General features: G+C 31.0%; 1 protein-coding gene across 2 annotated transcripts in view; it reads left to right on the forward strand.

Annotated features, from left to right (window-relative positions):
• The window catches only part of LOC122269489 (uncharacterized), a 33,357-nt gene that overhangs the window by 2,183 nt on the left and 7,469 nt on the right, over positions 1-23,705 (forward strand). For both annotated transcript variants that reach the window (XM_087149962.1, XM_087149963.1), the window contains exons 2-8: positions 7,901-8,000; positions 17,705-17,845; positions 18,795-18,997; positions 19,885-20,000; positions 20,182-20,251; positions 21,955-22,059; positions 23,344-23,436. In XM_087149962.1, the coding sequence (XP_087006088.1) occupies positions 7,901-8,000; positions 17,705-17,845; positions 18,795-18,997; positions 19,885-20,000; positions 20,182-20,251; positions 21,955-22,059; positions 23,344-23,436 (828 nt within the window). The remainder of the gene's footprint in view (positions 1-7,900; positions 8,001-17,704; positions 17,846-18,794; positions 18,998-19,884; positions 20,001-20,181; positions 20,252-21,954; positions 22,060-23,343; positions 23,437-23,705) is intronic.

Consider the following 23,705-nt stretch of genomic DNA (forward strand, 5'->3'; position numbering starts at 1 on the left):
CAACTCAGGAGACAAGGAAACTCATGGAATAAGCATTGAGGTAAACTAGCATTTGTGGAGAACTTTTTGATGGTATTAACCCGCATTTGCGTTACATGGGGAAGGAAGCCCAAAACCTTCTACGGTTAACCCGACGGCAAGGGGTCTTTGACCCATGGAAGGAGATTCTACCACGGAGGATATTTCACGTCAGCACTGAGGTCAGCTGAGTTTAGGAAAAAAGCACTAAGCTACGGATCATATTTTAACTTTTTTTTTCAAACTTTAACAACTTTAACAATGATATTTGTGACTGAAGCAATAATAAGGGTCACTTAAATGCCTTTTTGGTGAAAAAGATGAGGAAATTTAAAAATAAGCATAAAATAAATAATATAGAAATAAATAATATGAAATTAATTGATCTGTTAATTTTAAATGCTTTTATTTTAATCAAATTGTATGTTTTTACACTTATTGTTCCCCTCTTCTATCTTGCCACAAGCTGTCACATTTTCATGAACCCCTTCGCATCTCTGGAAGCGTGAAATCATTTGTGGATTGCCCTTACAGCCAGAGTTGCAAAAAACCCAATCCGGGTGGGTTTTATTGGGCTTTTCTGGGTTTTATTAGACTTCTCTGGGTTTTTCATGTTTTATTGGGGGGGGGGGGTTTCAAAAGAGAGGGTAGGGGGAGCTTATTTTAAAAAAGCTTATTTTAATATTAATAATTAAGTTTAATTTTATGAATTGACTTAACATATTACAGGTAATTAAAGTGTAATTAATAATTAATACAAATAAATTGCTGCATAAGTCTGAAAAAAGTTTCTTCTGACATCCCGATACAAAATGTTGTATGTACTCACATACATTACACATTTCAAACTTATTTTAACATGGGATTACTTTTTATTTATATTTCAATCTTAAAAAATATTTGAGGAAATAATTTTTTTTTTTGCGTAGAAAGCGAATCAAAGGCACTGACTAATCAATGGCCATACAATCAAATCCAGTCTCCAAACACAGTTTTTCCACCATGGGTTCATTTTTTTAGGCTAGACTACATATATATTTCAATAGAATGGCTCTTTAATATAACAGAAGATAAAAAGAAATCAATTTCAGAAAAACCAAGTAAAACTCAATGTAGGATGGGTTTTGCTGGGTTTTTCAGAGTGGGTTTTACCCAGTAAAACCCGGGTAGGTGGGTTTTTTGCAACCCTGCACAGCTTGAAGATGTACAATATATATTTATTAATAACATGAACTAGTATGTTAACATCTCAGCTTTTGAAAGATTTTCATTTTGAAAAAAACAAAAATCTAGTAAAAGCTGACAGTGTGAATGTTATATTGTTGCGCGAATGTTATATTTGTTATTTTTGTATTAATGAATTTAACCCGAAAAAAAAGCAACCCAAACAATATATAGATGCGACCAAAGGTGATTATAGCTGCTATCCGAGCCTTGGTGGATCAGGGGATAGAGTGTTCGCCTTCCGATGAGGTAAACAGGGTTCGAATCCTGCAATGGCTGGTCGATACGAATTCCGCATCCGGCTCGCATTAACCATAGTGCTGACAGAAAATATCCTGTCACGGGTTGGAATCCCCTTGCTGAAAGGCTAACCGTGACCAGGGCTAAAGAGAGTAGAAGGGCTGGTTCACTCCTTTGAAGAAACTCTCGCCGCGCCAATCCTCCGATTTTCTCTAGTGACGTCACTTTGGCGCAAAGTTCGCACTTTTACTTGAAGAACGGAGCGTTCGGCCTCTAACTAATATTGGAGCAATTTTTTTTTTTGGGACATATTCTAAGACATTTGTTACTTTCTATAATGACTTTCCTCAGTTTTTGCTGTGAATTTACAAAAATTTTAAGCTATTATCGAAATGCCAGTTTGCGCGATTGCAACTTGCAAAAATTCTGATAAAAAAACAAAAGGAAAAACGTGTTCCCTAAAGTAAATGAACAACTATGTAAAGAATGGATTCCGAAATGACACAGTTAATATAAAACAGCAATACGCTTTTTCTATCGTTAAGAACTTTTATAAAAATTCATTATCTAAATAGAAACCGCCTCGTTACTTCAAAAAGAAAGGCAGGTGAAAAAAAATCAAAAAATAGATTTAATTAAAATGTAAATAAAAAGCATAAATAAAATATATACCTAGTATATAAGCATAAACAAAATATATACCTAATAAGAAAGTTTTTTTAAACTATATTTATGAACGGAAATAAAGTGTTAATTTCGTAAATTTTGAAAGCTAATAACCAGAAAGAGTCTAACTTATTGTTACAAAGAGAAAGATGCAAAGTTATCATAATATCTTTGCTTGCGATCTCCGAGATCTGTGGACACAGTGACGTCATGAGGAGAGAAATCGTAGCTCTAAGAGCGGAGTGAACTAGCCCTTCTATTCTCTTCAGCCCTGTACCGTGATAGGTTTTCATAGTTTTCCTCTCCATGTAACATAAATGCGGGTTAGTTCCATCAAAAAGTCCTCCACGAAGTCAAATTTTTCCCAATACTTGTCTTCTGGGTTGGGTTCAAAATTACAAAACTACGGAGTTGAACATCAGTAGTCGTAAACCCAAAATTGGGTCGGCTGTTTCACGACGGTTATAAAATAAAAAGATAGCTGCTATCCATAGAAAATTTGGACACCATGGGCAAAAACCATGTGAACTATTTGTAATCTAATCATTTTACTATTAATCGATATTTGGAAGAAGTTTAAATAGTTGTAGTTAATCATTGTTTGATTTTGTTGCAAAACATCCATGAATTCATTTTCTTAGTCTTAACACAATGCAAAGAACGTCCCATTAAAAATATTAAAAAAAGTATTTGAAGTGCGTTTGTATGTTTTACAGTCTAATACAGTATGGCTACAGAAGCCTTTACTAAAGATGTACAAAAGCAAGAAAAAATCTAAAACTATTTTTTTTTATCTATGTTCAATTTGAATTGAGTGCTGCTTTTTTAAATTTCCTTGCAAATTCGTCAATTGAAACACTTTGTTAAAACAAATAATTATGCACATATTTACTAATGCTCCAACATTTCTTCAAAGTAATTACGTATTCCTTTTGGTTAGTGATTTTTATTTATGTTTTCGAGGTAGATTGGTTGTTCTTACGTTTCTCCTTGGACATAGTTTTTATTTAACTTTGTTATTTTAAGCATGTAGCAAAGTTTAAACATGAAAAAAATATTCGACTCTTGTTCCATTAAACTTAAGCAGGCCACTTAAAATTAAACAAGTTTATATAGGTTTTTAATCTCATATTAATCTGGAATGAAAAGATTAGAACTTTAGGGAGAGCATTTAATGGATCGTCCCTCTGACAGTATTACAATAACGACTGTTCGTCGGGGAAACAATATTTGATACGCCGCAGGAACGCAATTGAATAAACTAATGGACGATAGAATAATTCGATGAATTAATGATGGGACCGATAAAGGGAATGTAGGAATAAACGAATGAGGGAATAAACTAAAGAATGATAGAATAAAAAAATAAGGGATTGAATGATAGAATGAATGAATGATCGAATGAATCGACGAATGATGAGATGGATAAGTGAATGAATCATGGAATGAATTAATAAGGAAATGAATGATCGAATGAATATAGAAGGAATGTATGACAGAAGGAATGTATGAGAGAATAAAGGAATTATAGAATGAATAAGGGAATGTAGGGTAGAATGAATAAAAATCAGAATACGTGTCTAAATGAATGAGTGCTTTTTATCAATGAATGAGGAATGAAGAGCAGCGACGGATTTTTAAGACCAAAATTCGTGATACAGCAGTCGATGACCAATGAATATCAAATCGTACTATCTTCAAAATAAATTAATTATTTTCACTAAATTCATTAATTGCATAATTTTTGTGTTTCTGTAATTGTTTTGTTAAGTATATTTCTGTAAAAGCATCTTCTTGCGTAATTAATTTATTTTTAATTCAGAGACTTCAAACTCATTTTAGAGATGAAGTTTCGCGCTATACTTTATTAAGTACATTAATCACAAAGTAGGAATAAATTAACGTGACAGCGAATACATATTAATATTTATGATAAAACTATGATAAAATTAAGAAAAATAAATGCTTGTTTCACAAGCATGAACCTTTCGAAACTAAAAACGTACACATATTATTGAAAAACCTGCTTAATTTGTAGAAACAACATCATTTCAAGTGTTAATGCATACGACCTGCTGTCTATTTCAATGAAGCAAATTATTTATGAATATGAATTCTATTCAAGTCAATTTAAGTAAATGAATTCTATTGAAATTTGTAATATTTTAAACAGTTTTAAAAAGAAATGTCCATTATTCCTTGAAGAATATTTTTTTCATGAGTCAAAGTAATGACGTGGCATTTAAAATAAATTTTTTGAACTGTAAGATAGGTGTTGATTATTGCTCAACTATATTCTTACTTATTTTAGTGAATAAATTGTTCCTTAACCTTGATTTTCAATTCTCACCTTGAGAAAGTGAAAACGGATTAAAATAGTATACAAAAGAGGAACTAATGAAAGAGAAGTAAATATTTGATTTTCTTAGTAGCATGCGAGATAATATTAAAATTTTAGGAAAACTTTGAGGCAATTAATTAGTTTTACTTTATTTCATAACCAGCGTTGAGCAGTCGACCCATTTTTAAGTTTACAACTATCAATGTTCAATTCGGTAGCTTTGTAATTTTGAACCCATTCCAGAAAACGAGGAAACTTCTGCATCAAGCATAGGTACAAAACTACCATTTGTGGAGGACTGTTTTGATAAGTCGCATTTGCGTTACAGCGAGAAAAAAAAACACGAAATTCTCCCAAGGTTAGCCAGACAGCAAGGGAAACATGAGACGTCCACCACTGAGGATATTTTACATCAGTACTATGGTCGGTGGCAGCCTTGAGCAAAATTCGTATCTACCAGCCATCGCTGGTATTCGAACCTTGGTCGCCCCATTAGGAGTGGGGAGTTTCATCCCCTGAATCATCTTGGCTCTAGTTATTTAGTTAGTGTTTCTGATAATTTGCTATTTGTTTCGTACAATTTATATTGTATCTTGATATTATACTAATGTCAGGGGTATATTATACTTTTGTTAAGGATTTATAATGTGCGTCTTTAATAAGTATTTTTAAATTTCTTTTCAAAGAGTCCAAAAGTATGTACATTATGAGTCGCAAATGATACTCAAGCGAGGTATTTTAATTATGCAGAAAGTGGGAACAATCCTCGAAACCTGTTAGATCGCCATCGTTAGCTTCAATGTGTTAAAAGAAATAGTCATTAAAATCTTTTCTGTGTTTACTTTAGTAATTAGGCAAGTTTAGATGTTTTAAATTCGCATGCCTCAGTATTGACTGGTTAGATTTTGATAGTTTTTTTTCTTCAAAAAAAACTTTACTTAAATATTAAATTGCGATCATTTAACGTGCATAATTATTTTTCCTTAATTATCGTAAAGGATTCTAAAAACATACATTAAGGACGATCATCTTTTAATATCCTGGTTTTTAACCCTAGATAAACCCTGACTTATTTTTCTTTAAGAGACAAGCGCAGTCACGGTTGTTAATTTTCCATTTTTCATATAAGATATTTGGTATAACATAATAATTTTATATTTCTACAGAATGTTTATAATATTTTGGTACAACGTAATTTTCTCTGGGTATAACACATATACAATACAAGCATTGTGGCCCATAGTGGAATAATTAAAAAATATTAAGAAATCTTGTAAATTAAACTCTTTTTATTGTTTAAAATATTTACCGAAAAATAAGATGATGTTGCTTGTTTTTCCAATTAATATTATTTTTTTATTTTTTTTCTTTTTTTATTTAATAATAACTTATTTTTCAAAAAAAAAATTCTGAAATTTGCAAACATTGCATTTTCACCATATATTTCTTACTTAACACAAAGACAGAAACGAAGCCATGGTAGAACATAAACAAACTAATTATGCATTGTAGTTGCCAGGTACCCAAAACAAAAATCTATCAAGATTATAATAAAATACATAAACAAATAAAAAATCTAAGTTAAGTAAAAGAAGTAGACGAGAAAGAATTATATTTCAATGAATTCGAGGAGCGATACGGCACTGTATTCAATTAATTCCACCTTAAGTGACATTCTAAGTTATGTGGAGAAACTTAGCCATTTGCCATTTTGCTTTTTAACACGCCATTTTGTTTATAACTATTAGCTGGCGTCATAGGTCACAAGTGTGCAGGGCCGTTTTATCCATTAGGCACTGTAGGCAACTGCCTAGGGGCCCCGCCACGTTCAGGGGCCCTGTGCTACAGAGAAAAAAATTGACAATGTTTCTTAAACAGTAAAAATTTAATTCGAAATTTCAATGACGATTGTCTTGCTCTGTACATTACATCGACGCTATTTTAGTACATTTCTGAACGCATTCCAAATTAGATATTAATATTATGGTAGTTAGTTCATATATAACGCAGTAATATAATTGCAAGCAATTTTATCGCGGTAATTTTAACGCCGACTAATCAGATGACTATACAACAAGAGCAGCTTTTTTAACACAACACGCTTGAAAAACGCGCCAAAATTCTACGTTGTGAATGCACACTTACTGTTCTGGTACCTACCATAGGTATGTATATTCTATGGCCAAGCTACCAAAGAGTATGTAAAAATAAGGTTGGCAGTACTGGTTCTTTCGTCGCATGACTGGGGAATTCCCCGATCCGCTAAATACATACGTTGTATTGTGTCATCGACAACATTTTTAATGTAATCGTTGAATTTTCACTTCGTGCAATTTGTTTGCGAGTTTTACGGCTGTGAATGAAAAGAGAGTTTTACAGTTTGTGTTTCAAAACTTACTAATTTAGAGCTAAGTATTGGATATTTATTTATAAAGACTGCAGAAGTGCTTTGGGCTTCGAGAAAATCGGTGGGAATTTTAGAGTTAATCGCTGAGTATGATCCGTTTCTTAATTCGCATTTAGCAAAATATGGTAATGAAGGCAAAGGAAAACAATCGTATTTGTCTGCAACGATTTGCGAGGAACTTATTGAAATATTGGGAAATAAGGTTTTAAAATAGTATATTGTTAATGAAATCATTGAAGCCAAATACTTCTCAATAAGTGTCGATTCGACACCAGATATATCACACACTGATCAGTTGACTGTAGTGCTGTTAATGTATTGGAAAAGGTTAACTTTCAGGATGTCTTGAACGATTTTGTAACAAAAAAAGCTAGAAGAGTTAATATTTAAGCTTATTGTATGATTTTTTTTAAATGCATATATTAATTACTTATATTCTTTTCGTTTGATTCAATATTTTTATTGAATAATGTGATAATATACCTATGTAGTAAAAAACAGCGTAATTATGAATAAAGTGTTGTGTTAGCGAAAAAATATATTAGGAAGTTAAAAACGGTAGGGGGGGGGGCCCGAGACGAGCATTGCCTAGGGGCCGCGACATGCTTAAGCCGGCTCTGCAAGTGTGGGTATCCGAGATCTTCTTCTTCTTGAAGTGCAAGTACCCAATTACGAAAAATTTAAACTGTTTGCAATTTCAAATTAAAATTTTAAACTGAAATGCATAGGATTTAGAAATTTGGACAGAGAAACCAAATATATGTTCAGTATTTTGTATAGAGAAAAATTTTATGAACTTTTTATTCTAAACTTTAGTCTTCAAAAAAAAAAAAAAAAAGCGATACTGGAGAAATGTATCCGATGAGCGAGCTCGGATTTGAAAGCAACCCAAAGGAACAGCGAAAGCAGTTCCGGGGGTTGGCGAGCGTTAGCATTGGAATGGTTAGCGTGGAGCCCTCTAATTTTTTTTAAAAAATCTTAAATTGTGTTCTTTTTTTTTTCAGGAAAGCATAAAAATATTTCTGTTTCTTTCTTGCTTCACTTCTGGTCATATAATTCATGAATATGGCAGTGACGATATTATGGATGCTTTTGCCGAAGATAGTAAGTAGAAATTGCATAATTATTATTCTATTTTTTTACGAATATGTAAATGAAGATAGTGTTTCAAAAAGTATTCATTTTTTATAATTAATTTTTTTAGGCAGCAGTATTCAATAACAATTAATTATAGTTCACAATAGAAATCTTTCCACTTAATCAAAGCTTACAGAATGGAACTTGAGAAATTTTATGGTAACATTTGAATACCTATAGGTAAAACTCCGTTCTAGCTTATCTAATTTCAATTGCTAGCAAAAAAAGTTTTAATCGCGAATTTAGTTTCTGTATAATTGGGAGAGTCATCATGCCTTTTTAAATAAATTTAACGTATAACATAGCCTACATTAATAAAATGCATAGTGTAGAATTTTTTAATTAAAAAATCTTAAAAAAAATTGAAGGAATTGTTAATTTCACCTTTAGCAAATGTTTCTTAACAGGTGTTTAGCGTTATTAACGAAACTGGAGCTTTTTTTTTAATTATTATTATTTATTTTATTTTTTTGTTTATTGATTTTTTAATTTTTATTGCTTTTCACTCATTGATTTTTTTATTATTATAGTAAAAAATAATGTAGAATAATATAAAAGTAAATATAATATACTATGAGGCTCCTCTCACCAACTCCCAAACGATTTCCTCGTAAGCACTTCTTTTTCTTGACGATAAATGAACTGTATATGACAGGGGTGGCCAACCTGCGGCTCGCGAGCCACATGCGGTTCTTTGAAGGATTATTTGTGGCTCTCGATAAATGTACCCGAGTTCCCTTTTCATTTTCGTGCTATTATATTTTAAAAATTTATCATCGTTCCGTATGTTCCGAATTTTGGAAATTTGTACCAGAATCGAAGTATCCTGAATTAAAAAAGGTTGCTTGTCGAATTATTTCAATATTCGGAACAACGTACTTATGTGAATCATAGTATTCCACTTTAAAATTCGTGAAATTCAAACTAACCAGCATCTCAAAGAATTACTGAGAAGTGCTGTCACCAATTATTCACCAAATTTTAACGAATTTTCAAGAGAAATAAAATAAATGTGTTTAATTTTTAATATTTAAATTCAATACACATATTTTGTACTTTTATTTATATGTTTTCAATAAATATAATTTCCGTAAAAAAATTTTAATACCTTTTTCGCATACCTTTTAAATACGTATTTAATTGCGGCTCACGAAAAATTTCAAATTTTGAAAAATGGCTCAACTATTAAGGAGCTTGGCCACCCCTGGTAATATGACTTCAAAACTATACTCCGTTGCAAGTTAAGAAAAGGCCATTGCGGTATAGGATTTAAGTAATCATCCGCGTCTGCATATAGTTCCATTTTATTTAGCTACCAAATTGATATAATTATGCTTTCAAAACAATATAAAAGCTTTTAAAAGTTAAACTCATCGGGCAGAAGTTTAATTTCTTGCTATTTTTATGAGCAAAAAGAAGGCCGTCGTATGTAGTTGCAAGAGTTGGCGATGATGATATTCGTTCGCGTTTGAAGCTTGGTATCCATTTAAATGCAAACAGGCTCTCTCCATAGGGATAATGGTTTTTTCTTAACTTGCAACAGAGCATAAATATTATTCAATTAAAAATTCCTGAAAATGTTTAATGTAATAACACAAATGGTGATTCTATTCTTTTCTGGTAAAATTTAATATTTATGAATTTGCTAGGCTACTATTGCAACTTCATGTACAGTGCGCAAGAAGAAAGGAAAAAATGAATCACCCTGATTAACTTTTGATCTAATGATCGAATTTTTACGTACTAGGACCTAATCTTATAATTCGATTTCTCGCGAACTATTCGACCAATTTTTTTCAAAATTTAAATTATAATAATACATTCTTTAAAATAGTAAACATTTGTATACCTTACAATTAAAAAAGTTTCGACCATTATTAAATAAAATTAAAAAAAAGATACTAAGTAATTATTAAAATTTATTTTTTCCGTTGATAATTATTTATGGATAAACGAATTATAATTGTGTGGAAAAGTCTTACGATTCGCTTTAAAAGATCTCGAGATTCGGTGAAAGTAAAATTAACATTCAGGGGTCAAAATGTATCGTTAAATAACCTTCCTTATTATATGGGTGATATACAAATTTATTTAGGACAACAATCACATTGATGATATTTCCCCGTAAAACACTTGGGGGGGGGGAATGGGAAATCCCATCGAGGATTTCCACCAAAGCAATGGAAGTAGATTAATTCTTAACAAGATTGCCTTGTAGTTTGATGACTTTAACGAGTTTCTTAAACGAGTAATTTTACACTTTTTTATTAAAATATTAGATGTTGGGAACTAAAATCATCGGATTAAGCAACAGAAATTAGAATTTTTAGTTTTTATTTCATGCCTTGTTAAATCCTGAATACGGTCTGTTGCATTAGTCTTGATCAGAGGTTAAATCTATACAAATCCCACTCAAATCTCAACTTGAATTCCATTATGGTCGATGATGGCCTTTAAAAAATTCCATCATCATATCATATCGTCTTCTGTTTAATTCCAACCTTGAAATCCAAGTAGGTTCATTCAGTCTAGTTAAACTACTTGTATACAACGTATCATCGACGATTTTGTTCGAATCTTCTCAAAAAGTGGGTCGGCCACTGGGAGTTCGAGTTGAAAAGCCATAGGTCACGGTTTCGGTACGCATCGATCGTTTTCTATGGAATGTTTTTTCCTCGTTTTGTGTTTTCTTTGTTGATACATGTATTAGGAATTAAATTGTTCGAGAGATTGGCGGGGTTTTATTAGATGATTTCGCAATAACCGGAAATGTTGAGGAGATTGGTGTCTTGGCCCTGTTTGTTTTAGGGTGTCCCCTCGCAAAAAGATTAAATTTTGGGAGGCATGTACCCATTAACTACTTTTTAACTTGTTTCTGTATCTTCAAGCATTGTCTTCTTGGTCATGCCCACGAGTGTTATTAAAATTTTTATAATCGGTTTTATTTTCCATAAGAAAAAAGCCAACAGTAAACTAATTAACCTACCAATAATTGAAACAGTATTTATAATTGTGAATATTTTGAGATGAAAGTAGGTAAATAGTCTTTTAGGAACACATTTTGTACATTTTTTATGGAACAGAAAATTATAAGATTAATTTACATTTTATACTGTTAATATATGAAACTGTATAAGGGTCATTCTCACGAAAACTGTCATTTTTCAGTTCATAAAATCCCAAAAAAGTAAAGTGAATAAAAAGCTCTGAAACTTTTTATATTAATAGAAATATGTAATGGCATTATAAAGAAAGTATATATCCTATAAATTATACTTAATATTTAAATTAATTAATTTTTTAAATAATTAATTTATAATTAATTAATTTATAATAATTAATAATTAATTAATTAGTTTAATAAATAAATAAATTAATTTAATAAATTAATTTATTAATTTTTTAATTTATTTTTCAAATTAATTAATAAGTAAATTAATTATTTTCATTATTTAAAAAGTGAGGGAATGACACTAATAGTGAGGGAATGATATTTTATTTTAATACATGTTTTTATCTAAGTTACATCTACCTAAAGTTTGAAAATGATAACATACTAAGTATATCTAATATTTATTATAATTTACTCTTATATATATATAATAGTTTTTACAGGTTTGGGAAATAAAATTGGCTGGCACGATTGAACAAAAAAAAATTTAATAATATACTCATCTTGAATTATTCCCTCACTTTAGCGTCATTCCCTCACTTTATACACTAGTGAGGGAATGACGAATTCAATGAAATTTAAAAATAACAGTTAGGCCTAATTAATTTCTGAAGTCAATCACATACAATTATATTCATACAAGAAAGCAACGTATAATTATCCACTTTCTCGATGAAGTTGTATTTTATTTTACTCTAAAAATGACATGAGGGAATGACAAATGTAAAAAATTTTACCTGGTTTGATTCATTCAAATTTATTCCACAGCAAAGCTTCTTTAAGTTGAAAATGGAAACATACTGCAATTTTGTTCTATGATGCCAGGTGTTAACTTCTGAAGTTTTTATTAAAATATTTTTATTCTAAGAAGATTGCAGGTGATAAGAACATTGTTGTGAGGGAATGACGCGAAGCACTAGGGACAAAGTTTAAAATAGTGCTGTGTTAATATTTTTATCAGAAATTAAATATAAAATTGATTTTCTGAATTCTATATTTCAGTATTCTGAAATAAAAAACACGAATTTGTAAAAAAAAAAATTTATTTCAGAAACAATTTTTTTCTTTTTTTAAATCAGCAGTGGGGACAAGTGAGGGAATGACATATTGGTATATTTTAATTACCTAAAATAAATAAAAAATAAAAATTGATAATTTTATTTTTATTCTTTTGTTAGCTTGCATTCCGAAGGACACTTTCCCTGATTTTTTTTTTCGTAAGCTGTAAAACAAACATAAAATATACTGGGGACATGAAAATGACTGTTTTTGTGAGAATGACCCATATATTAAAAAAAGACAGGATTTAAGCTTAAATATTGTTTGAGGACACGAAGTTGAGAGCACGTAGTTTAATTTATAAATGAAGAAAATAATAATGAATTGGGGGAGGGAGGGAGAGATCCTGTGAGTGGTATCATAAATTTGATACAAAAAAATTTCTTTTAACTCAACACTCTAACGTTATTGCTCGAGTCCAAGACTATATTGCTTAATTATTGTTTCATTGCCATTGCATAGTAGTAAAATTTATATTAAAAAAAAATTTCTGTCAAAATTGTTTCGTCCTAATTTTTTTTCAATCATTTTTTTTTTTTTTTTTTTGCCTTTGCTATAAAACATGCATTGTGTAACCATTGTTTAAAACAGAAAACCACTAAACATTGATGGATGATTTTTATGATTTTAAGTTATCCCTCTGGGTAAAAATCAGCAATTTCGACAAAAATTTGGATTTTTTTTTATATTTATAGAAATTTTAGTTTATTAGCTTTTCAAAACTCATTAAATTTTTGATTTCTGACTTTTAGAAATGAAGTTATAGTAGTTTTTTCGTATGCTGACGGACAAAACCGAAAGCGGAAGTAAACTCCCCAAAATATTTAAATTCCATCTAAACTCAACATTTGAATTTTAATTCCTTAGCTTTTTTCAAAACTCTTTAAATTTTTGGTTTCTAATTTTTGCATTTTGTAAGTTATAGCAGATAAGTTATAGATTAAGTTATAGATTAGTTTTGTAAGTTACAGTAGATAAGTTATAGATAGTAGTAAGTTATAGATAGTAGTAAGTTATAGATTTTATAAGTTTTATTAGATAAGTTAGTAGATATGTTATAGATTTTATAAGTTATAGTAGATAAGTTAGTAGATAAGTTATAGATTTTATAACTTATAGTAGATAAGTTAGTAGATAAGTTATAGTAGTAAGTTATAGATTTTGTAGGTTATAGTAGTTGTTTCATATGCTGACAAAAAACGGAAGTAAACTCCCGAAAACGAAGCTTTTAAGTTTTTTGCTTTGATTTGAGTATAATAACTCCTGATTGATTTGAGTATAATTACTCCTGATTGATTTGAGTACAATAACTCCTGATTGATTTGAGTATAATAACTCCTAAATTTGAATAAATTTTGCTAAGATGAATGAAATTTATTTTCAGAAGTTAGTTTTGAATTATTTTAGTCAGAGTATATTCGTACCGTTTAGAATTTTCTTGCATTTTAAAAGCATTTTTTGTAGAAGGTTAATTTTGATAAAATTTTCTTACGCTAACACGCATTGCAAACAAAGTTTATAATGAAATTCTCTGAAATTTTGTAAACAGATTTTGAAGAATGTTAGTGATGTTTTGAATTAAAAACTAAAGTCTAAGGGGGAATTTGTAATTTTTCTTAAGGTTTAAGTAAGAATATTTAGAATTTTTCCATAAAAATTCGATATTAAACAATGTATTTAATTAACTAATGTTTTTAATTGTTTTTCCGAACATTTAAGATTTTCGTTCAAAACACTAATTATCACATTATTGATCTAGAAAAAAATCTTATTTTGAAATTTATGCATTACAATTTGTCATAGATCTGTTAGCGTGACATAAATTTGTAGTTTTTAAGCTCAAATTTCTCCTTATTTTAAAAAATATTTTATAATTTTTTTTTTTAATTTTACTTTAAAGTCTTAGGATCCTTGGCCATAGATGGCGCAATCTATACATAATAATAAACGCGGCTGTGTGTGTGTGTCTGTTTGTCTGTCTGTCTGTAATCACAATATATCGCCCCAGCCTCGCCCGGGCACGAAACTCGGCACATAATTGTGTTTTGACATAATGAAGAAGTATTTTTTTTCTTTTTCAAAAATTTTGATTAGCTTTTTAGTTATCAGTCATTTTGTAAGAAAATCTATGCTTTTTCGTCTTCAAAGAGCCATATTCAAAAAACTATTAAAAAATGCATATACTTTTCTCCACTCTTATAAATGCATGCTAATGCGAACCTTACAATTTAAATATTAATCTTCGACAACTTAAACCAATAATATACAAAGGAATTAATAATTTAATTGTAAGGTTCGCATTAGTTTACATTTATCAAAGTGGAGAAAAGTTTAACTTTTGTATTAAAAATGTGGCAACATATTCGATACGTAAATAGAACGCTTCGCTTTGATATATTTGTCGCTGTTCATAATTGTTATAATCAGTTTTTCTTCTTCTTTCCACGCTCTATTTTTTTTTTTCTTAAGCGAAGACGATAATTTTTGTAGCGATATAGAAATAGAAATTGATACCATAAAAAATTAATTCGTTTTCGTGTTCTTTTCATGTATTTGGCATTTCAGTTTTTTTTTTCTTAAGCGTTGCAGCTATATAATATATAAAATAGGAATTTAATTGTTTTTGAAGGAACGATCACACTTACCTTGGATCTCTTTGGTTTTTCTATTCTTTATTTCCTGTTATGTTTTAAAAAACTTTATTTGTGAAAACCTTTAGCGTGGCGGACAGTTGGCTGCCTTAGGAGGCTAGTGTGATAAATATAGATAACGCATAATGGCGAAGTGTTTCAATTTTATGGTTACCAAACATAAAATTGAAATTTTAATTGAACCTTTTTTCTAAAAAGAAAAATTGTATCAAAACCAGTTGGATATCTTAAATATTTGATCATTTAAGCAAGAACAGAGTCCGGTCTTAAAATCGTTTGACGAGAAACTATTCTAAGCTGTCATCAAAAGTTTAGGACATTTTGAAATTTAACCTTATTAACTTGGTACACAAGGCATAGGTTAAGCAGATGCATAAGAATTTGTCAATAAATGACGCAGACTAGCCCTCTGTCTCAAATATTAATTTTAGAAAAGAGACACATCTCAAACATCGGTAATAGATGCTGAATACAAATAGGGAATAGATATAATCGGTAATAGATACTGAATACAAATCGGGAATAGATATAATCGGTAATAGATGTAATTATAAAATATAATAGGTAATAGATATAATTAAATGCAAATTGGCCGAAGAAACGAAACTCCATCCTCTTATCTCCAGAACTCGAACCTCTCTTTTTTCTTCTCCTGCTTTACAAAGATTTCGCAGAATGTAATCCTCAGAATTCAATCTTTGTTGTGATTGACCTAATTAATGATTCGTCATATTTTGAATTTTCGTTTTGTTCTTACACTTTTTTATGTTAATTTTGAGACTTCTAATATGTAGCCTCAAAAGAATTGATTTCAGACAATATATTATATTAAAAGCATTGATTGCCAGACACCTTGTACCTTTCTAATATATTGATATTCTTAAAAGATCGTAGGAAACTCTTCTTAATTAAAATGAGTTGCTATCAAGTTTTTAATATAAATACATTTATGCTCAAATGAAATGAAATATTAGGGTTGTGTAAATAAAAAAAAGTACAAATGTGATAGTTTTAAATATAAAGTAGCGATTGCCGTGTCATCGTTCTGGATTAAAAATTAATGTAAAAGAAGTGTACAACAGTATGAGTATAACTGATTAACCAGTTCTCAGGAAAACATTTCAAATGAATGTAAAGTTGTGCTAAGAGGGATGCATCTCGAACATGTAATATGAATTAATACAATTTTTCGGTGGCAGAATATGAGCTGATTGCAAACATTTCTTTGCAATTTGTGGTAAACATTGGCTAGAAATGTAAACAAATAATGTAACAGTTTTAATCACTATCAGATTTTCTAAGATTCGAATGAGGCAAACAGCATGATCTCTCATGAATCCATTGCTGCTGATGAAATTATTAGAGGTAATGAAAGAATTACTATGCGAAACCAGTGGTCGGAAAAAAACTACATTATTTTTATAGTTTACAACTACTAAAACTACTTTGTTACAAATGTAGTTAACTACACCTACTTATTTTTGAATGTAGTGACTACAAACTACTTTGGATTTGAAGCATCACTGGCTGCCGTCAGTGTGCTGGTGGGTGACCACTTGGATCAGTCTGCATGGGGATCGAGGGTGTGCGGTATTGGTCCTCGTTAAACTGTTCTACCGTAAAGTGCTCGACTTCGCGTGCAGGTCGTCGGGGTACCGAAGCGGGGGTGCCATCCCCTCTGCAGAGGATCAAAATTGGGATGGCATGTCTTCGGCTCATCCTCAGGGATGCTTCCCAGACCGTCGCCAATAGCCCACTGTGCAGCTCCAGTGAGACTTAAACCAACTACAACTACAACAACATTTTTTTTAAATTTCCAATGAGCTGCATAATGCGCACACATGAGCAGACCTAGTGCGTTCTCCAGAAGTGGTATCCACTCTTTCAGGACCACCACAATGGGTGAGTTACCGTTGGCCATGTTAATTTGGACGTCTAGTTTCTGCCACACTAGATGACAGCACCGAGACTCTTATTTGGATGTTAAAGTGCACTAGGAATTTAATTTGGCCGGAAATGCCAAGAGCCAATAAGGCACTCCAGGGATCTTTTACATGCCGCATAATCATACGACATGGCCGCTGAGGATTTTCTGCACCCCGAAAATCCGGTGTCTGGGCCGGGGATCGAACCCGCAGACTTGGGCTCAGAAGGCCGACGACAAACCAACTGCTCCACCCAGCCACTACTACAACAACAAATATTAGTTATACGTGATTTTAAATTAATAATTCCTGTAAACACTTAACTACAGCAAGTAGCTAATAGCTCATTTTCATTGTATCCATTGACGGACCAGCGAGGATTTGTACTCACCAAATTAGAAAACTTTTTTGCGTTCGAACCATGTTTCTTCTCTAAACTAACGTTAAAAGTAGTTGCCAGAAATCGTTACAAACTACTGTTTTTTATCTCATTACTCACTACAATGCGTTTCTTAAAAAAGTAACACGCTACAGTACAAACTATGAAAAAAGTAGCGACTACAGTAGTTTCACTACTTGTAGTGTGCAACTTCCGACCACTGCTCGTAACAATCTGTGCAGTCATCTTCCGCCACTGTAACTATTCGCATCATTCTCAGGTTGACTTTACATTCACTTTGAATGCTCTCAGTTGATCTGGTTAATCAGTTACTTACAGTTCGCAATGCACCCCTCTTGCCTACTTTTTCAATGATGAATCACAACTGTCTCTATTGTATTCCTAATGTTCTCACTCATATCCTCTTTTTACTGGTGTAATTCTTAATTCAAATACATACTGATTTTTTTTTTTTTACTTTGCAGCCAATATCTGCAAAAACGACTTATCAGACAAAGTCATATTTTGTCGTTTCTTGAACGGTGGAAAACTTCAAGTATTTGAAATAAATCCATGCCTCTGCACGCACATCCTCCTAGATTTTGGAACTTCAGCTTCAGATATAAGTAAGTTAAGGCTGTTTCCCAGAGATTAAAGAACCATGTTTAGTATTTCTTTCACTGAACAAAAGAAAACTCTTAAAAATTAAATGCTGAAAAATTTTAAATATTCCCTTTTTTTAAGGGTAAACTATATTTTTCCAGCTCAAAATTAGCTTTTTAAGTACTTAAAATCAACAAAAAATTCTCTATATTATTTTAAACTTTAGAAATTTCAATTTTTAGAAATGTTCTAGGTGGAAAAACACAAAATAGGAAATGAAAAAAAGTTGTTTTTACAACCAAGAGTATCAAATTTTTAATGCGAAATATTATTTCAGAAATACCGGTTGCTCAAAAAATAGCGGTTTTAGTTCGAAAACTCAAAACGGGAGAAATATAAGAACGACTAGTTGAAAGTTAATTATGACCATTCGTTGCTATGAAAACCACATAATTCATTTTCCCTAATTTTCAAAATTTGTTAAAAAAATTTCAACAGATGGCGCTGCTGAAAAAAATAATACACACTGCTTTTAAAATAACCACTTTTTGCAGAAAAAAGCATGGCGCTGTCTGAACATACTAAAAGAAAACTGTGCAAATATTATAATTGAAATATCTTGGCATACAGCAACAGACATTGGTTTTTGAGTTTTCCCCCTTTGTCGTGCCATCTGCTGTGAAATTTCGCAATTAATTTTAAATCTTGGTAAATTTATCTCCTAAGTAGAACGCAGCGTTTCTCAGTTATTCTTTAATTGATTTTTAAAATCATCTGTTATTTCTTAAATATTATTTTAATTTCAAAATGCTGACACATTTAGTTTGTTCAATTTTTTTTTTACGTATTAAGTTTTTTTTTTCCTTCTATTTTTGGCACTTGAAAGTTTAATTGATAATCTTTTCAGTTTAAAAGACTTATTTCTTCATTGTTGTTAAGCTATATAACGTTATTTCAAATTTTATTTTTCAGAGAAATTTACTTATCTGCGTTCATTGAATCACAGGCTCCAAATCTTAGGAACTATTTCTGTTGACGTATCTAACATGACTGTCAATCCTCACAACTTGTCTGCCTGGGCTTTAAACAATCAATTCGATGGATTGGATTTGCTCGTTAAAAGTGAAGCTGCTTCAAATGATACGCAACCAAATAATGTTGTTTTTTTCATAAAGGTAATTTTAAAAAATGTGTATATACATATTACTGAGATACTATACGCAGCTTTAAGTACTTCATTCGCAGTTTTTTTTTCTTTTGCTTTCATTTTGGCATATAAACTAATTTTATAATCGAACCTACAGCCTTTAACTTTCACCCGAAAGATCGAGTTTTCAGTCTGTCAAATATAGATATTTCTACTTTGATTTCAGTACGTAATCCTCACCTGGCTTGCTTTCTATTTCTTGTTTATCACTCTTTCATGGTGCATGGCTGTTTGTGGTATTTAATCGTCAACCGCAGAAACTGCTCCCGCACTGACGACATGGTAATACCTCTCAGGTGGCATTGCAATGTTGGTCAGTGCTTCCATTTTCATTGTTGCCTTCCTTTGCTCTTTCTTTTATATATAGCCGTCGTTGAACAGTCGACCCAATTTTGGGTTTACGACTACTAATGTTCAACTCCGTATCCTTGTAGTTTTGAACCAATCCAGAAGACAAGCAAACTCCTGGATCAGTACTCCCAGAGGTATTGATTTGTTATGGGAAAATGGAGGGCTTTGAGACTCGACAGATTTAAAGTGCAGAAGTCACCATTTACTACACGGGGAGTCTTCGGTCGGTGGGGATCGAACCCATGAACTCTTGGACATGGATTCAGCGCCCTACCAATCAGGCTATCCCGACCCTGCTCGTTCTTTTGTGAACATTTTCTTCAGAGTATACAGATAGATATTCTACATTTTGAAATCGCTGTGAAAATTAAATTTATATTTAAAAATTTATAGCCAACCTAATTATTATCGGAAACGATAGCAAAATTTGTATTTTGATTTCCTTTCATTATTGTACCATATTGTAAGTTCTTTAGAGTCTGAAAATTTTTATTCATTTTCCAGGAAATAAAAAATTTATTGAAGAAATCTCGCGAAGGATCCCCAAAAGCTTTGATGCTAACTCTCACAGGAAATACACTTTTGCATTTAGAGAAAATACTCAGTCAAGACGAATTCAGGTAAATATTCATACCCAAGAATTTTTTTAATGGAAAATTAATTAAGAATTATCATTTCCAGTGGTTGGATTTTGCTTTTCTCGATATTGCTTATTTAATACAAAAAATTTTATCTTATTTTTTACTTTTTAATTCACTATAAAATATAAATTAATTATATATTTTTTTAATTTTAATTTAGGGACATTGATTTCATGAGTATACTAGAAATGAATGAAACTGATTCAAGCTCATCGAGGAACTTCTTTTTAGTAAGTAGTTAAAAATGATGTAGCAGCATTTATTCTGAATTTGTGAAACAGAGCGTCATAAAGTAATTAATTATTTTTAGGTCTATAATTAGGATAGCTAATTTTAGACCTAAAAATAACCACTAGCCGCGTGGCGAGTGAACAAAATATAGAGGCAACTTAAATTAAATAAACATCTGGTCGCTTTTTTCCATCGTTTTATTTACTTATTTATTTATTTATTATTATTATTTTTTATTTTATTTATTTATTTATTTATTTATTTTTTTTTTTTTGAAAACCGTTTGGAACCATTAAGATTGAATTCTAGTACGTGAAAATCCGCTTAAAAGTTATTCGAGGTAGGTTTTTTTCGTGCACTGATATAGTTTGTCTAAAGTAAGAACTACCCTAGCCATTCGTCTGGACCCGTGGCTGTGTCTATGGTAACGAGGTATAACTATTTCAAGTAGGGGTGTGGGGTCATTGTTTAGGACAGGTTTTGGCTTGGGTCGGTAACAGAAAAGGAATATTTTTCTTTAATCTTTGAATTAACTCTAGAATAAAGAGAAGCTAACCACCCTGAAATGCGTTGTTCTTGTTTCCATATTAGCAGGCGACCTCAGACTTTGTGGCTGGGAGAGTGCTTACCGTAGACAAACTATACTTCTCATTAATCTTATTGTGTTTCTTACCAAGGCATTAAAAATGAAATTTTTGAATAAAATAATCACATGGTTATTACCGGTATGTCAGTTTCCATTCGTTTTTATGCCAAACATCCGACGTGAAAAAAAGGCTGAACATGTCTTTTCTTAGAACACTTTCCAAAAACGTAAAAAGCGGAGAATGGTTTGATTGCTACATCATGTTATGCAGTGCACACGTGATGTCAGATAATATCATTTGGGTAAGTGCAAAAAAATACAAATTTTATAAGCCGAAATACGTAACCGTTGAATGCAACTGGAATAGCAATGTATCGAAATTTGAAACAAATTACCAATAATTACCCCGAATGTATGTTACTTTGATTAAGGGAATATTTAAAACAAATTCATGTATCTGTACTATATGTAATAAAATATGTATTTTTGCTTGAATGAGACATAATATTGATTCGAGAATTAACCGCTTTGCATATTTCATAAAAAATCTAAAACTTTAAAGGATGCATTGAGTTTAATGAGTTGGTAGGGTAATTAATATTCTTGGAAATATGATTAAAATTTCCATCAAAACGAGTAATTTCAACTTTTATTTTAACCCTTACCAATCTGGAATAATTTCAAGTTTATCACCTATTATGCGTGATTTAGTAATTAATGACATTAATTACAAATACATAATAATTTATAATTAAGTTATTTATACGTATGTTAATCAAAATGAATGATAAAAATAATAAAATGCTTTGCCACCACATTACGCGCCATTCACCCTATAATAAGTGCCATACCGCTTATATGGTGACATTGAATCTAATAAGTGGAAGTATTGCTTATATATTTCGGCATTGAACCTAGTAAGTGAAAATGCCTTGCCGCTTATATGAAGGCATTCGTCCTTGAAGGGTTAAATTTATAAGCCGTTAAAAATCTTAAGTTTGTTATCTAAAGAAATCAAGTTATCTCGTTAAATATCTCTCGAAATCGTTAATTTTTTTTAAACTAATGTTCGAAATTTTTAACTCTACAAACTAATTGCGATATTTTTTTTTTCAGAATTTGAGAAGACTGATGGAAGAACGAACTCCAAAAGAAAAGATTTTGATATCTCTAAGCATTCGTCAAACTTTGGCAGCTCAATACAATGGAAAGAATTTTCATGTAATATTATAAATAGATTTATAAATGGAAATATTTTTTAATGTTTTATAATATTCTGTGTTTTAATTGTTCTTATTGAGACGGAAGCTTTAGAAGTATAATTATCACGCAAATTTGAAAATTATCACATAGTAAATATTTTGTAATATTTTAAATTAAAAGTAAATATTTTGTCCATTTCTACCTTCAATAAAATCACTCGTTTTAAAGTGTTCCAATAATTTAAATGAGTCAAAAATTTAAATTTTAAATGTTTTAAAATTTAATTTTTAAATGTTTAGAGCAGTATTTTTTTTTTTATCAAATTGCTTTTACTACGTCAATGACAAGCGTTCTGTGGTTGCGTGTTAAGGCCGAAATTACAATTACAAGCAGCTTGAAACTAACTAAGCAAGACCTGATTTTTATGCTACATTTAAATGTGGAAAACATGAGAATTGGATGAATGCAAGCGACGTCATAGTGAATAAATCACGGCATTCGTTTATACTACGATTCATTCAAAAGATAGATCGACACACGCGCGCTATGTCACTTACAAGTATCCAATTAAATATGATTCAAAAGCGTGGCCAAAGACAAAGTTTAATGGGATTCCTGCAAATGGTGTAATGTGAGTACGTCGATCCTGATTGGTTGTCGAAATGTTGCATTTGTTTACGGTAGCAACTGTTCTTTCCTTTTTGTTCAAGTAAGCCAAGCCCATCAAGTATCCATTCTTTTAAGCAACTCATCTTTCACAAAGATTTCAATTCTTTCACTCTATGTGTCTTACTTAACACAAAGACAGGCATGAGGCCATATAGAACATAAACAAATTAATCAAGCATCGAAGTTGCCAGGTACAAGAAAAAAATATATCACGGTTACATTAAAATGCATAAACTAATTATAAATCTAAGTTTAGTAAAAGGCGTAGACGAGAAATAATTATATTTCAAGGAACTCGATGCACGATACGGTGCTGTATTTAATAAACCTTATGTTAATTATACATTCTAACTTATAGGAAAAAACTTAACTTTAACACGTCACTTTGCTTATAAACCATCAGATGGCGTTGGCGTCATAGGTTTCATCTCTGGGTATCCGTGGTGTTATTTTTCTTGAAGTGCAAGTACCCAAATGCTGTAACGTTCTCTCGCTAAACACAAGCACGTGATTAGGCCCAACCATTTGATTTAAATCACATGATTGAGCCTAATCACGTATTTTTCTTCTCGTGTTGTTACCCAATTGTTTAACAACTCTCATTTTTAAAATAAAATCTGTTTTTTTTCCCAGGAAATCTGCAGGCTTATGGACAATAATGGTTTCAAACAGTCCTCTAAAGAAGTGGGAAAAGGAAAGGAACTCTTCGATGCCATCAAAAATAAAGTAAAAGAGTCTTTTATATGTATTTTTGAAAAAATCGATTTCAAAAATTGCTACATCAAAGACCTTTTTTTTTGGCCTTTAAATACTTAGATTTAGATATAATATATATTTAAAAAAAAGTATTTTGTGTACAACGTTTAAAGATGAGCAACGGGTCCATATTTTTAAGCATTTAAATTTTGTTTTATGACCTAAGCCATTAAATACAGGTAAAAATACGGCTTTCTCGTAGGCCTATATTATAAACTAACCCTCTTAGCTTTACAAAT

This window comes from Parasteatoda tepidariorum, chromosome 8, assembly GCF_982258835.1.
Source record: "Parasteatoda tepidariorum strain Cologne lab strain chromosome 8, Ptep-v5.0, whole genome shotgun sequence".
Lineage (NCBI taxonomy): Eukaryota > Metazoa > Arthropoda > Arachnida > Araneae > Theridiidae > Parasteatoda > Parasteatoda tepidariorum.